Raw genomic sequence first — 15,081 nt, 5'->3', positions numbered from 1 at the left:
CAATTATACTTGATGCAAATTGCTTTAAAAATCCATTCTTCTTCTCACTTTTCAGTGGACTCGCCGAGTCCGTGGGGGGACTCGACTAGTCCATGTGAAAACTCATCCTACTCGTCGAGTAGGTTCTTCCAATCGGCGAGTAGGAGGCCCAGAGTGCATAATTTCGAGTTTTGTTGCTGGAATTGGACTAGGATCATTACCTTAAACTGTTTTTAGATTGTTAAACCTGTTTTAATGTGGTAATGATTGTGCTTATCCAATTTCAATGATAATTGTCAAAGTTTCAAGTTTTATATTAAGTTCATATGATTCTTGAAAATTGTTGATATTAATTATGCATGCTTATGAGTTTGTTAGATCATAGAAAGTATTTGACATGTTTGTTAGTTTAATTGGTGATCTAAATGCCTTTTAATGGACTCCAAAACTTGTCCTCAAGTTATGGAATTCTAAGAGTCTTTTCCATTAAAATCATTAAAACTCATAAGTTATAGAAATGAAAGGTTTTGAATAGTTTCAAAACTTGCCCTCAAGTTTTGGAATTTGTAAAGTCACACATTAATACTTTAATTCCAAACCCTAGAATTTTAAAAGGTTAAAACTCAAACCTTATACTTTATAGTATTATAAGTTAATAATATATATATATATATATATATATATATATATATATATATGTATAAGAACATGTCAGTCTTACCGTTAGTAGGCCTCATTCACGAAGTCGGTCTATAAGGGGGTATAAGGTTGTTGCCTATAAAATGACAGCTTAATGGGTGTCCATTCTCACCCACCGCTTCCTTGAATGGTAGAGGGTCGTTAGCTGAACGGGTAGGACAAAGACTATAATTCTCATTAAAAGTATAATGATAAATATAATGTAACTAAACATTTTATAAATTCCTAATCTTAGTTACTTTAGGAAAATGTGAAATTGATGCTAACCCATGAAATTACACTTTGCACCTTGCTAAAGTCGTTAGTGGAGCGTATGTGGTTAACCAGCACACTAACGTGGACTTAACAAGGGTGGATTAAGGTTTATCATAGATCGGTGGAGCGTGTGTAGTTAACTGGCACATCGGTTAGGTGATAAAATTAAGAGTACCAAGTTAATTTGCGTGGTTATTCACACCTTCTTTGTGATCCTCGGTATCCCAATCACAAACTTGAAGGGCATAATTGAGATTTAAACATGCCATTGAATCGTTCAATGAATCTCAAATGATCTAGGAGTTTCAATCCAATTAAAACCTAATAATTTGTTTTGTTTTTCATGGTGGAATTCGGTAAATCGTCATTTACGTACCTTCAAATATTTTGTAGCTTGGATTACGACATCCTTCTTCCAAGTTATAAAATATTGTGTTGGGTCCTAGCCTTAATATTTCATTTGGGTGTCTTATTAACTACTCTTTATCTAATCTAAACTTGTCCTTCTTCCTTTTCAGATGTCTTCCAATAATGCTTCTGGCTCAAACCCTTCTGGCTCCTTCTCTCTCATGAACCTTTGTGGGAGAGTCATCTTTGATGGTTCCAACTTCAATGATTGGATTAGGAACATCAGGATGGTCATTCGTTATGAGGACAAGGAATATGTGCTCGACAAGGAGCTGAAGGAAATCGATGAGTCGTCTGCTATTCCAGAGGAGATTGCTGAGTACACTAGCCATGAGAAGGATGTCACTAAGGTGTCTTGTATCATGTTGGCTACCATGACAGCAGAACTCCAGAAATCCTATGAAGATTTCTACCCTTATGAGATGCACCAGGACCTGATGGAAAGATACCATCAGAGTGCTCGTCAAGAGAGGTATGAAATCATCTCATCCATGATAACAACCAGGATGAAGGATGGTGAGCCCATCATGGGCCACTTGCAGAAGATGCAAAGGTTTGTGAACATATTACTTAAGTTGAATGTGAACTTCCATGAGGAGTTGGCTATTGATATCATACTGCACTCCTTACCTCCATGTTATGATCAGTTCCGTATGACTTATCATATGAACAAGGAGGAGGTCACACTTAGCAAACCTCAAGGACTTTTGAGGACAGCCGAAACTGGTCTCAAAGGTAAAACGGTTGTATCTACTCCTACCACAACCCCTCTTCTGGCAATCGGGCAAGGTAAAGGGAAAAAGAGGAAGGCCTCTTCGAAGGGTACCAATGGAAAGTCTCTTGAGGGCTCCTCTTCGAGTGGAACCAAGGTTGGTTCTGGTACTCCCTCTTCCAATCCGAAGGATCCACAATGCTTCTACTGTCAGGAAAGAGGGCACTGGAAGCAAAGCTTCCCCAAGTACTTGCAGGATGTTAAGGATGGGAAAGTGAAACCCACCAATGTAGGTATTTACACTATATTTTCTAATAACTCACCACATACTAATTCTTGGGTCCTTGATACAGGGTGTGGAATTCACATTTGTTCTAATTTTCATAGCCTAAAAAGAAGTGAGGATGTGGAGCACAGGAAGATAAACTTGATCATGGGGAATAGGAAAGCTTCACATGTCACAAAGATTGGAGTTTATTCTTTATTTCTTAGTAGTGGGTTAATATTAGATTTGAATAAATGTTGTTACTCGTATGAAATGGCGAGAAATATTATTTCCCTTCATGGTTTGTACAAACAAGGATTTACTTTTTCATTTGATAATGAATGTGGTGGTATTAATGCTTTCTATAATGGTGTTTTTTATTTTAAGGCATTACCTTGTGATGGTGTATATGAAACTGTATCGGTTGTAGACAACTTAGGAAATAATTTTTTGCATATTGATTCTTCCACTAGTTTGGATAAGGCATCCTTGTGGAATTGTTGTCTTGGACATGTCAACAAGAAGCGCATAGGCCAACTCCAAAAGGCTAGAGTCTTGGAGTCATTTGACTTAAGGTCAGATGGTAGTTGCGAATCTTGTTTACTTTGAAAAATGACTAAGTCACCCTTCACTGGTACTTGTGCTAGGGTTGAGGGTTTGTTGGATCTCATACACACCAATGTGTGTAGGCCCTTCAGAACCGCCACAAGGGATGCTAACCGCTTCTATGTGACTTTTACTGATGATTAAAGTAGGTATGGCTATCTCTACTTAATCAAGCATAAGTCAGAAACCTTTGAGAAATTCAAAGAGTTTAAACAGGAAGTGGAGAATCAGTTGGACAGGAAGATAAAGATGCTCCGATCCGATTGAGGTGGTGAGTATCTTAGTATCGAGTTCCTTGAGTATCTTAAGGAATGTGGAATTGTTTCACAATTGACACCTCCTAGGACACCACAGTTGAATGGTGTGGCTGAGAGACGCAATCGAACCTTGTTGGACATGGTTCGTTCCATCATGAGTCCAGCTTCATTACCAATCTCATTTTGGGGGTATGTCTTAGAGACTGCCACCCATATCCTTAATCTAGTCCCTACCAAGAAGGTTGCCAAAACACCTCATGAGATGTGGACTGGGAAAGTTCCTAATTTAGACCACATCAAGATTTGGGGTTGCGAGGCTTTCGTTAGGCGCGAGACTCACGACAAGCTCGAACCTCGAAGTGAGCGGTGTATTTTCATCGGCTACCCATAGAAATCCTTTGTTTATCTCTTCTACAGACCGAATGGCAATGTTGTCTTCGTGGCGAGGAGAGGAGTATTTCGTGAGATAGAATTCATAAGCCAAGGAAACAGTGGGAGACAAATTGATCTTGATGAACTTCAAGAGTCAAATGGTGAAGGAACCTCAAACATTAGCAATCAACCTAAGGAGGAAACTCCTGTTGAACCGATTGATGAATCCGTACCTCTGAGGCGTTCCACGAGAGTTAGGAGCACACCTGAATTTTATTATGGTTTCCATATTACTACCGAAGGTGATGCATTTATCAGTGATAGTACACTGATAAATTTGGATGAACCTACAACTTCAAGGAAGTCATGGTAGACCCTAAATTTGCCAAATGGAAGGAGGCTATGGATAGCGAGATTCAGTCCATGTATGACAATCTAGTTTGGAACTTGGTTGACAATGTACCGGGTCGTAAGACAGTCGGGTACAAATTAATCTTCAAGAAAAAGACCGACATGAATGGGAAAGTACACACTTATATGGCGCGACTGGTTGTGAAGGGCTTTACTCAAACTCCGGGAGTTGACTATGATGAGACCTTTTCACCAATAGCGAAGATCAAGTCCATTAGGGTTATGCTAGCCATTGCTGCATTTCATGATTATGAAATATGACAAATGGATGTCAAAACCGCTTTTCTTAATGGAAAGTTCGCTGAGGATGTTTACATGAGTCAGCCAGAGGGTTTTTTAGATGCAAAGTACCCTAATAGAGTGTGTAAGCTTGAGAAATCCATCTATGGATTGAAACAAGAATCTCGCAGAAGGAATCTTTGTTTCGATGAGAAAGTGAAAGAGTTTGGCTTTTCGAGGAGCGAGGATGAGTCCTGTGTATATGTTAAGGCTAGTGGGAGTATAGTTAGCTTTTTTGTATTGTATGTGGATGACATAATACTCATAGGAAATGACATCCCAACCTTGTAGGAGGTTAAGTCCTAGCTTGGGAAGTATTTCTCTATGAAGGACCTTGGAGAAGCTGCCTATATCTTAGGGATAAGGATATTGAGAGACAGGAGTAAGAGACTAATTGGACTTAGTCAAAGTACCTACTTGGATAAGATGCTGAAAAGATTCAGCATGCAGGATTCCAAGAAAGGTGACTTACCGATCCAGAGTAAAGCCAAGCTGAGTAAGACTCAGAGCCTGAGTACAGAGGCCGAGATAGATGAGATGAGTCGAGTACCATATGCTTCCGCTGTAGGCTCGATCATGTATGCTATGACTTGTACTCGCCCTGATGTGGCTTTGCTTTGAGCATGGTCAGCAAATATCAGGGGAATCCTGGAAAGTTTCATTGGACTGCGGTGAAGAACATTCTTAAGTACCTGCGGAGGACTAAGTACTGTGTCCTTACCCTTGGTGGGAGTGATGACTTGATAGTAGTAGGGTATAGTGACGCCAGCTTCCAGACTAATAGGGATAATTTCCGCTCTCAGTCGGGCTGGGTCTTTACCCAAAATGGAGGAGCAGTTAGATGGAAAAGTTCCAAGCAGGAGACATTAGCTGATTCAACTTGCAAACCAGAGTACATAGTAGAAAACGAGGCGGAAAAGGAGGCGATATGGATGAAGAACTTCATTAGAGACCTTGGAGTTGTACCAACTATAAAGGAGCCTATGGAGATTTTCTGTGATAACGAGAGTGCAGTTGCCTTAGCCAAGGAACCAAGGGATCATGGCAGATGCATGCACATCGACAAAAAATACCACTTCATTAGACATCAAATAGAAGAAGGAATCCCCGTGGAAAAGAGGGCATCATCGGATGAGAACCCAACAGATCCCCTCACGAAGGGACTGTGTACGGTTAAGCATTTACAGCATGTGAGGCACATTGGGCTGAAGGATGATATTAGTTTTAATGATTAGATAGCTTTCAAAACTTATAATAGTTGAAATGTAATTGATATTTGATGTTTAAATAAAAGGTGTTTTTTATTTACTAGTATGGTACTGTCTTGTGTCAATCATTTACTATTGTTTCATTTTGCATGTTTTGACTTCCAGAATAATTATGTTATGGTATATCATATTATTCAAACTGTCCACAGTCGATCATATTTTGGAAGTAGGTATTGAAATAAGACTGTCATGAATTGGGTTTGTAGATTTGTCTGAATTGTATTAGACATAGCAATTGTTGCTGCAACATTCATGAGTGCTCATAAGTTCTGAGTATTGGATTCAACCCACACTCACTTGTATCACTTCATGGAATTTATCTCGAGTGACCGTGAGACGGTAATATCATATAAGTTTTCAAACCAAGAGATATGAGTTATTGACTATTAGTTGGTTGTACATTGATAATACGAAAACGCATCAGTAACTTGATGTTATAAAACGTGTTGTTGTGTATAATTTGATGATTAGTTAGTACAAGCATATGAGTCGAAGTTTATATGTTCCTTTTAGTCCTTGGAGGATTAAAAGAGATATCTTGGGCCCCTCGATGATTTTGCTTTGACTTATGTGTCGGGCTCGGTCAGAACTGAATTGATGTGTTCGATTAAGTTCTATGTCAAACAAATCGGAAATCGGGAAACAAACTGATGGACAATAAGTAGGACGTTGTTCCATGTATTTGTCCAGATGATATCTTAAACAGAGGATTATATGATCACTTATCTAAAATGGCACAACTTAGTTCCGCGAGACTTTGAAAGAGCTACGATTGCTAGTCGAATCTTGAAGTCGTACTTGCAGCTATAGTTATTAGACTTATCCAAGTAGGAGACTGTTGGATAAGGTGTCTAAGTCCATAACTATATTTGCTATGTACTTGACCCGATTTAGCATGGTCCATTTGGGTTGCATGGCATCGGAACAATTTGGATAGACTTTTGTGAGAAGAGGATATTTATGGTTTATTAATATATTATAAGTTCTAATATATTAATATGAAATCATATTATTTAATTAGTATTGATCAAGAATTAGTTTGGAATTAATTATGTGATCAAAATAGACTAATTAAATAAATTTCGATTGATTTGGTAAATCATTCATTCTTGTATACTGGGCTAAGGATCCATAGTTTTTCATGATGGGCTAAACCCATGTGGTGACCCATGGATACTCCATGGTGGTTAAAACCCATGGATCATGAGGAATGTAGAAAGGCATGAGTTACATGGTGTAACCCTAATTGCATTACACTATATAAAGGACCCCATAAGCTTGGAAATCGGCACTTAAGTGATTGTAGTGAGGGCTAGCTGATTTGGTACATATCAATCTTCTCTCAACTTATTCCAAGTTGTTGGTGGTGTTGTGTGAAACATTTGAGGCATCACATTTGGGATGCTAGGCTCACAAGGTCTTAAGGAATCCAAGCAACAAGAAAGGTATGTCATTCTACTAGTTTTTATATTACATATTCCCCAATCATATGCTAGTTAGGATGAAACCTTGGAAAAATGAAAGTTTGCATGTATAATAGAGAAAACATAGATCCAAGGTTTCTAGGGTTGCATGTACATCATAGGAGTGTTAGAATGCTCAAAACCCATCAATAAGTAGCCATCTTTAGATGGAACATGTGCCAGTCCCCACAAATTACAATGAACTAAGTCAAGAACATGTAAAAAAACGATTATCGCTTAGCTCAAAAGGTAATCGTTTACTTTTAGACAACTGAAAAAAGAACAAATGCCCGATTTTGGTAACAAAGATGCAATTAAAAAAAATCCTAGCTTATTTAAAATAGAAATAGTAACAAACGCAACATAGCCTAATCTAGCATGCCATAATTCATAAGAAGCACAAAGTTTTCAGGACTTTAAAGCAGCAATAAAAGCTTGATGACCATGCTTCAGAACAAATGCCCATTCTCACGTCTCCCTCTTGCTAGAATTTGCTTTGTGTTATGGTTATGAATTGCCAAAAAAAGATTAGAAAATAAAACATCAACCGGTGAATCGTTTATCAATTTACAAATGGAAAGAAGATTTTTAGTAATATTGGGAACCTTAAGAACATCTGATAAGTTAGTATTCAGAGATATAGACGAGTTACCAATGTGAGATTTATGTGAAACATTACCATTTCCAAAAACCACTTGCTCATGTCGGACATATGATGAAGCAAAGTCGAGAGCGGAGGTGGAAGATTTCAATTGGGTCGTTGCACTAGAGCCAACGTACTAATCTAGTGTATTATTTGTAACGTGACATTAAGAATGAAAATCCAATGCAAGATTTTCATTTGGACTTTGACCTTGGTGGCCAAAAGATGCGAGATGCGGACAAGATCTAGCGTAATAACCATTGGTACGACATAGCTGGTAGTGGGGAGGGTGGCGTCCACGACCATGACCACCTGAAAAAGAGCCACGACCATGCCCACAACTAGTAAAATCAACTTGTGATGTTGTTTTCGGTGGCTGATACTGTTCGGCAGTAAAAGCAACAGATGGTGATGAATCTTGAATAACAACAAGAAACAACTCATTTCCTTCTGCCTGAGTTACAAGATTAAGAAAAAAAGGATGAGGTTTGATTACTAGATAAGTGGTAGAGAAGGTCTCGAAAGAGGAATCGAGACCACATAAAAACCAATGACTTTTGTTAGGTTCTTAAACCAGGTGACCAATTGCCGAGAGCTGATCACAAATAGCTCAAAATTTGGAGCTATATTCAAAGATGGTAGAAGAGCCCTTGTGGAGTTGACGAAGGTAATCTTTCAAGCTTTGCATGCATTCCTGGGAGTCCCTATGATATGCGCGTTCCAGATTGCGCCATACATCACAAGTCGTTAAAAGGCCTAGGGTTTACGCGATGACTTTTTCAGTTAAAGAAGAAGGAATGATAAGGAAGGCACGTTAATCGGCTTCGAGCCATGTTGAATAGTATAGATTTAGGGAAGAAACACCTTCAGTTACTTTCGTTTGAGGAGGAGCTTCAATAGAGCCATCAACATGAACTAATAGCTTCTGTTAAGCGAGTAAAGGTAGGATCTGATTTCGCCAGATGAGGTAATTTGGGGGAGAGGGCTTCACAATAATCATGTGAAGAATAGTTGCCAGAAGTAGGGAAGACTCAGATGAAGAAGATGTGATGTTTATCAATTTTTGAATTACAATTATTTTATGCGTCTGGAGATGATCCCATATCCTTCTCTATTATGATTTACAAATCTTTTATTTATTTTTCTACGATTGTTCTATATTTACAGAAATAAAAACCCAATCCACCGTCAGTATCTGGATTTTTGATGCACTATTCTTGCTTTAGATAATGATTTATAGATTTTTTTGAAATGTTCCGATGCATTATTCTAGGTTAGTTGGGATTTTCCTTTGGATTGGGGTGCTGATTTATAATCAAATTTTTGCATTAAGATATGGATTTCTGGAACCATTTTTATTTTCCGGTTTCATTTGGATGTCGGTGTTGAGACAGATGGTGTCTGTCGGAGTTGTCAAAGAGGAAAAGGAAGATAGAAAGAAATGGCAGTGATATAATGGTCCACTCTCTTTTCTAAAATTATAATTAACAAAAAATGATAAATAAACTATAAATAAAGAAAGAAAGAAATAGAAAAGGGCTTATGTTCGAGAAAGATGATGGATGTAAGTTTTAAACAAGCGAGGAACAGTCCGAGTTAATTTTTGATAATAGAGATTAAACGTGCAATTTAACATTTGAACGAGGTACGAATCATGTAATTTACTCTTTAAAAAAGCATTAAGGACAAATCGCTATTTTTATATTCATTAGAGACCAAACATGAAAAAAAAAATATGAATTCTCCCGGTTAAAACAATAAGTTAAGGACCAAACCAATAAATTTCACCAAACCAACCATAGGGGGACTTTAAGGAGACACCCTTGGCGGATATACCAAATTTTGGAGAAACGTTGACAAGAATGCAAGACGATAATATATTCCTAGGCTTGAGCAAGGCATCTCCGATATTCTTGTTGGAAAATGTTAATAATTCGGTCTCCATCTTACCTTTTTTATAACAAATTCCATGGGATGCGTTTGTCGAGAACTTGATCTTCAACAATATTTAGAATCTCATTTTTGTCATGAAATAAATTGCAAAAAACAATGAGAAGGATTTGAATAGATATGGTATATATATGCACTTGTGGTTAACTAAAACAACAGCAAAACTGATACAAAAAATAAATAGAAGTACATATTAAAGATAATCTTACATATATAGCTCATACGATCCTATCCTTTACTTAGTTTATTGTTTATTGTCCGGTGCTCTTGAATCGTGATCATGTTAATCCTAGTAATCATTCTACTTGTTCTCCCGAACCCTGGATCTTGTGATATCAATTTCTCCTTTACTTCTTTTCATTCAAATAGTTGTGATCCAGATGGTGATTTTATCTGTATGGGTTCAGTTAGTTCAATAAACGGGAGTTTGGTTATTACTCAACCGAAAGACGATCAACATGTGAACGTAAATAAATCATCGGCTAATTTGATCGGACGGGTTTTGTACAAGACTCCTGTGATTGCGTGGCCTGCAAGCTTCTCCACTACTTTCACCATCAGGATTGTTGTTGATCCCGATTCTGCTTTGTATGGTGACGGAATGGCTTTTGTCATTGCTCAGGACAACCAACCTTCGCCTTCACAAAGCTATGGATCTTATCTCGGGATCCTTGCTCCTTCGACAAAACGTGAGTGTGATTCTATCGTTTTTGTTATTGTGTTCTAAATTAGCTGGACACTGTACAGCCTTTATATATGTTAAAAGTCCACCATTTCCCTTTAAGTGTTATTTTAAATTATGGAACATATTATTAGTGACGTATGGTATAATTCTTTTCTAATTTTTATCGAGTTATCAATCATTCGATTAGTGACAACCAAGAGAAATAATGTTTCAGGTGGCGCACTTCGCCAACTTGCGGTAGAGTTAGACACGTATCAAAACGAGTATGTCAGTGACCCAGATGGGAACCACATAGCTATTGACACTGTTAGCATACAGGACCCAGTTGTAGTAAAAAGTCTTGAAAAAACCGGAATTGATCTAAAGAGTGGAAGAGACATCACCATTCAAATTAAATACGATGGTTGGGAGAAAATATTACAAATTCTAATAGCATACACCGGAGAACCCCTTGTTGATTTCATTAACCAACGCATCATCATGAAAAGAACTGTTCCAAAGCAAGTGTATATCGGATTCACAGGGGCAACCGGTGGTGCACAAGAATCACATCGTGTCCTTAACTGGAATTTCACATCATCCGAACTTCCTGAAAAATCACTAAAAACCGCTATGGGACTATGCAAAAGGGAGATCCTGTTGGTGATCGTTCTTCCTGTTCTATTTGGGCTTTTGATTTTGATAGTGGGTATTATTCCGTTTGCTGTCAGAGCTTTTAGGAAGAACAAAGAGAGGAAACAAAGACACATGGAAATTGAAAATCTGTCACAAAATGCAGCGAATGCTCCCAATGTGTTCAAATATAGAACACTTTCAAAGGCAACAAAAAACTTCAGTAAAAGCAACTTGTTAGGGATAGGTGGTTTTGGAAGTGTTTACAAAGGTCAGTTATCCGAACCTACTAAAACAATAGCCGTCAAGAAAGTTTCCGCAACATCAAATCAAGGTTTGTTTTGGCAACATAATATTCTTTAATTCAATATCATGTTGTCCCGATAGATTATACATACAAAAAACCACGTAAATAACTAAACATTACTTGTGTACGTAGTTCAATTGAGTAAATAACCAAATACTTCAATTATTAGGTGAGAAGGAGTATTTAGCCGAGATATGCACAATTGGTCGACTAAAGCATAAGAACTTGCTATCACTAGAAGGATGGTGTCACGATCATGGTCAACTCCTTCTTGTGTACACTTATATGCCCAATGGTAGCCTTGATAAATACATTGGGAAAAGATTCTTGGATTGGGAACAACGATACAAGATTTTGATGGGGCTTGCATCAGTACTAGTCTACCTTCATGAAGAATGTGGAAACCCTGTGGTTCATCGTGATGTAAAACCCAACAATGTGATGTTAGATTCCGAATTTAACGCTTATTTAGGGGATTTTGGGCTTGCTAGATTGGTTCATAATGACACATCGGTTATGACTATGGTGGCAGGGACAATTGGGTACCTTGCACCGGAGGTAGCATACACTGGTAGGGCTACACCGGAGTCTGATGTCTATAGCTTTGGGATGGTTGTGATTGAAGTTGTGTGTGGGAAAAGATCACAATGGATGATGGATGAGAACAATATTGTTGATTATGTATGGGAATTGTATGAAAAGGGTGAGATTTTGAACTGTGTTGATCGGACACTTACCGGAAAATTCAACTCCGATGAAGTGAGGAGGGCTCTGATGGTCGGACTTGCTTGTTTGCATCCGGGGTCTAAGTTCCGTCCAACTATGAGGAAAGTTGTTCAAGTGTTTATGAACCCTGATGAACCGTTAATGACCGTGCCACTTTCCAGGCCAATGGTTGTTAGTTTGTCTTTTAGTTCATCAACAACAAATTCTATCGGTGTTGCAGACAGTGGTGGATCAATGCAATCTTTTCCGGAAGAGATGACGATTACTAGAAAACCATCGTGTTCAGATGAATGAATTAAGTAAAACGTCATGTAAACATTAACATTTTAATATTCTTATTAATGAGTAATTCTTTTAGATGTTACGAATTTTTAAAATCATAATCCGTATTCTAATAAATAAATAGTTTTAATCTTTTTTTGCCAAGTGTCATTTTAATACAACTTCTCATTAATATTATGTCATATGTCATGTAGATATATTTGGCAACTTATTTCAAAATTCAAATTTATATTTTGTAATTATACGTTAAATTTGAAGTTATAATAACTTTAAAATTTTGATAAATTTCTTAATTAATAATTTATTTAAAATGACTTATTTAAAATAATTGATTAATAATTATAAATTTTTACTATAAAATTTTAATTAATTTTATAACCGTGGTTCCCACGGGTTGTAAACTAGTAATTTTATATATAAAAGCAATATATCATTAATCTAAAAAAAAGTAGTTTTGGCGCTTACCAAAATTAATTGAGGGTTAGATAGTGTAATGAAAATGAACCCATAACAAAATAATTGAGGGTTTAACTACCATACAAATTTATATATTTGGAAGTCGGATCGACGAGGGAGTCCGGTGGATTTTGATGGCTCTACCAGGAAAATTAAATTGGGCCCTATTATTAGTATAAGTAAAAATTCTATTAAAATGATAAGTCGATAAACGTTTTAAAAACAATTAAGAAAAATGAATAATAATAAATCTGTTAGACATTTGAAATTTAAATATTCTATAAGAAACTTATTTATATTTAGATAAACGTTTTAAAAACAATTAAGAAAAATGAATAATAATAAATCTGTTAGACATTTGAAATTTAAATATGCTATAAGAAACTTATTTATATTTAAATTAAGTATAAGGGTTAATTAATATTAAAAAATATGTTTTACATTTAAAGTAGATGCAGGTCATCCGTGCCATTGTCGTGGGTTTGAATGGTCAGGAGTTTAAAGCAAAAAGTTTTTTTGATACATTGAAAAGAAAGATAGTACATTGATGGAGCAAAAAAAATTGCACGTTACAAATGAGTTCTATGTGGATGTTGGTAGTCAGTGTACAATTGAAAGAATTTTTTTTATTGGTTTGATGTGATATTTAGAATTATAAGAGTTTTTTTTTTTAACTAAAATAAGTAGAACTTTGAATTTCAAACATTAGATACAAATTTGAGAGAAATATACATCAACAAAATGTATAAACCATCATGTCATCTACAAAATAATAGATATTGGCAATAGAATTAATAAAACTCCAGGAGTGTCAACAAAGATCATATGCTCCAAGAGCTACAGATAGAAGGTTAAATTCGAAAAAACTGCAAAAAATAATATAAAATATATACTTTATTTGCTACATCTTGCAAAAAAAATAAAAATAAGTATATCGTTGTTATGGGTAAGAAACTGTAAGTGTGTTAATGATGAGAGTGTTATTATAGCCAGGATTGGTTTGGGGTAGCTGTTGAGAAATGCATGACATAGTGAGAAGATATGTTTGTTGTTAAGAGACTAATAAATATTGTGAGAAAAGTAGTAATTTAATACCTCCTCCTCACCACCATATTGCTCTTTTAGTGCCCGTTTTAAATATTCATTCCTAACCTTCTCATCATAGTGTCCACCATAGGCCCCTCTACTATGAACCAATACACTGTAAACATGAAAGACATGTAAGGAAAGAAGTAAAAAGCATACTAACAGCACATACAAAGTAATGTGATTCCTGTGAAGGGTACAAAGGTTGCGAATAATTTGATCTTAATCAGGAGATAGATACTTGCCACCCTCCCTATTAAGATTGAACTCTAACAGGAATTGATAACGAAATACAAAAAATAGTAATATACATTTGTACTTTAAGTATATTCTACAATTTTTTCTCGTTAAAACATTGTACTTTAAAAATACAATGTTAAAACTAGGTATGTTTTGAAATCAACCAACAATTACAACCTTGTGCGTTCAATGCTACGCTTTTATTACATAAAAATAAAATAAATTTTTATAAATAGAAAAGAAAGTAAGAATAAAAAACTACCAATAAAATTATAATATTGTACATTTAAAATTAAAAGGTTTAAAAATATATACTCACATCATATTTTACACTGGATGGATGGTGTTGTAGTGGATGATGTTAAAATTATAGTATTGGAAGTTTTGTTTTTTTTTTATGATCTATTTAACTATGAACGAAATCGTATATAAGAGTCAGTACTTGGTTATATTATATTGGAAATTTCTTGGTTGTAGTTGTTCCGGTGTCTAAATCTTTATAAACATGTATCCATTATATCCGACTGATATGGATGTCATTTGGACATTCAGTGCAATTTTTGAGCTGCCAAACAAGGTGAGGGGCACAAAGTTTTTTTTTTTTTTGTGGCTAAAGAAGTAAATGCCTTTGTTATAAAAAAATCTCCCTACAAAGCTAACCTTAGCAAACCGGAGCAAATGCAATCCGACCTTGCGGTCTTCATCTTTCTCCAATATTAGTGTCATAGTTTTCAGACATTAACATATGAGGATCATGTGAAACAAAATCAGATGAGCAGAGAGTCAAAAGACAATAAAAAAATAATTAATCGTTGATTTGAACAAATCAAATATGCGACTTGATGAAAGCAAAAACCAGACAATCAAATTAATGAAATTCAGGATGAGTCGAGTAGATAAATCCTAACCTCCCATAGTAATGATTATAACGATCCAAAGAATAAACTACCATTAATAGAAAAGGCAAGTTGAGGGAAATCCCAATATCGACAATGTAGTTTTTCATATTACCCATAATAGCAACATACTTATACTACATTTGACAGGTTTGTAAAATCCATAAAAATCACAACAAATTTGAACTTTTTAAAACAACCATAAATCATAGAATGTTTACAAA

At 35.9% G+C, this 15,081-nt stretch overlaps 1 protein-coding gene across 1 annotated transcript; it reads left to right on the top strand.

Moving 5' to 3' along the window:
* Positions 1-9,847: 9,847 nt before the first annotated feature.
* On the top strand, positions 9,848-12,191 carry LOC145111530 (putative L-type lectin-domain containing receptor kinase S.7). The gene is made up of 3 exons (XM_079047794.1): positions 9,848-10,256; positions 10,467-11,198; positions 11,341-12,191. Exons 1-3 carry the CDS (start codon positions 9,848-9,850, stop codon positions 12,189-12,191), a joined length of 1,992 nt encoding a protein of 663 aa, XP_078903920.1.
* The last annotated feature ends 2,890 nt before the right edge of the window (positions 12,192-15,081 follow it).

This window comes from Lactuca virosa, chromosome 5 (assembly GCF_052849685.1).
Source record: "Lactuca virosa cultivar CGN04683 chromosome 5, Lactuca_virosa_CGN04683_v6, whole genome shotgun sequence".
Taxonomy (NCBI): Eukaryota; Viridiplantae; Streptophyta; class Magnoliopsida; order Asterales; family Asteraceae; genus Lactuca; species Lactuca virosa.
Note: the sequence above shows the minus strand (reverse complement) of the source record. Positions and strands in the feature narration are given on the sequence as shown.

Bases quoted from the DNA above. Each gene is read 5' to 3' on its own strand.
- LOC145111530 (XM_079047794.1), top strand. From the start codon at position 9,848: ATGTTAATCCTAGTAATCATTCTACTTGTTCTCCCGAACCCTGGATCT. The intron at 10,257-10,466 runs GTGAGTGTGATT...ATAATGTTTCAG, and splicing joins CCTTGCTCCTTCGACAAAAC to GTGGCGCACTTCGCCAACTT. The intron at 11,199-11,340 runs GTTTGTTTTGGC...TTCAATTATTAG, and splicing joins TTCCGCAACATCAAATCAAG to GTGAGAAGGAGTATTTAGCC.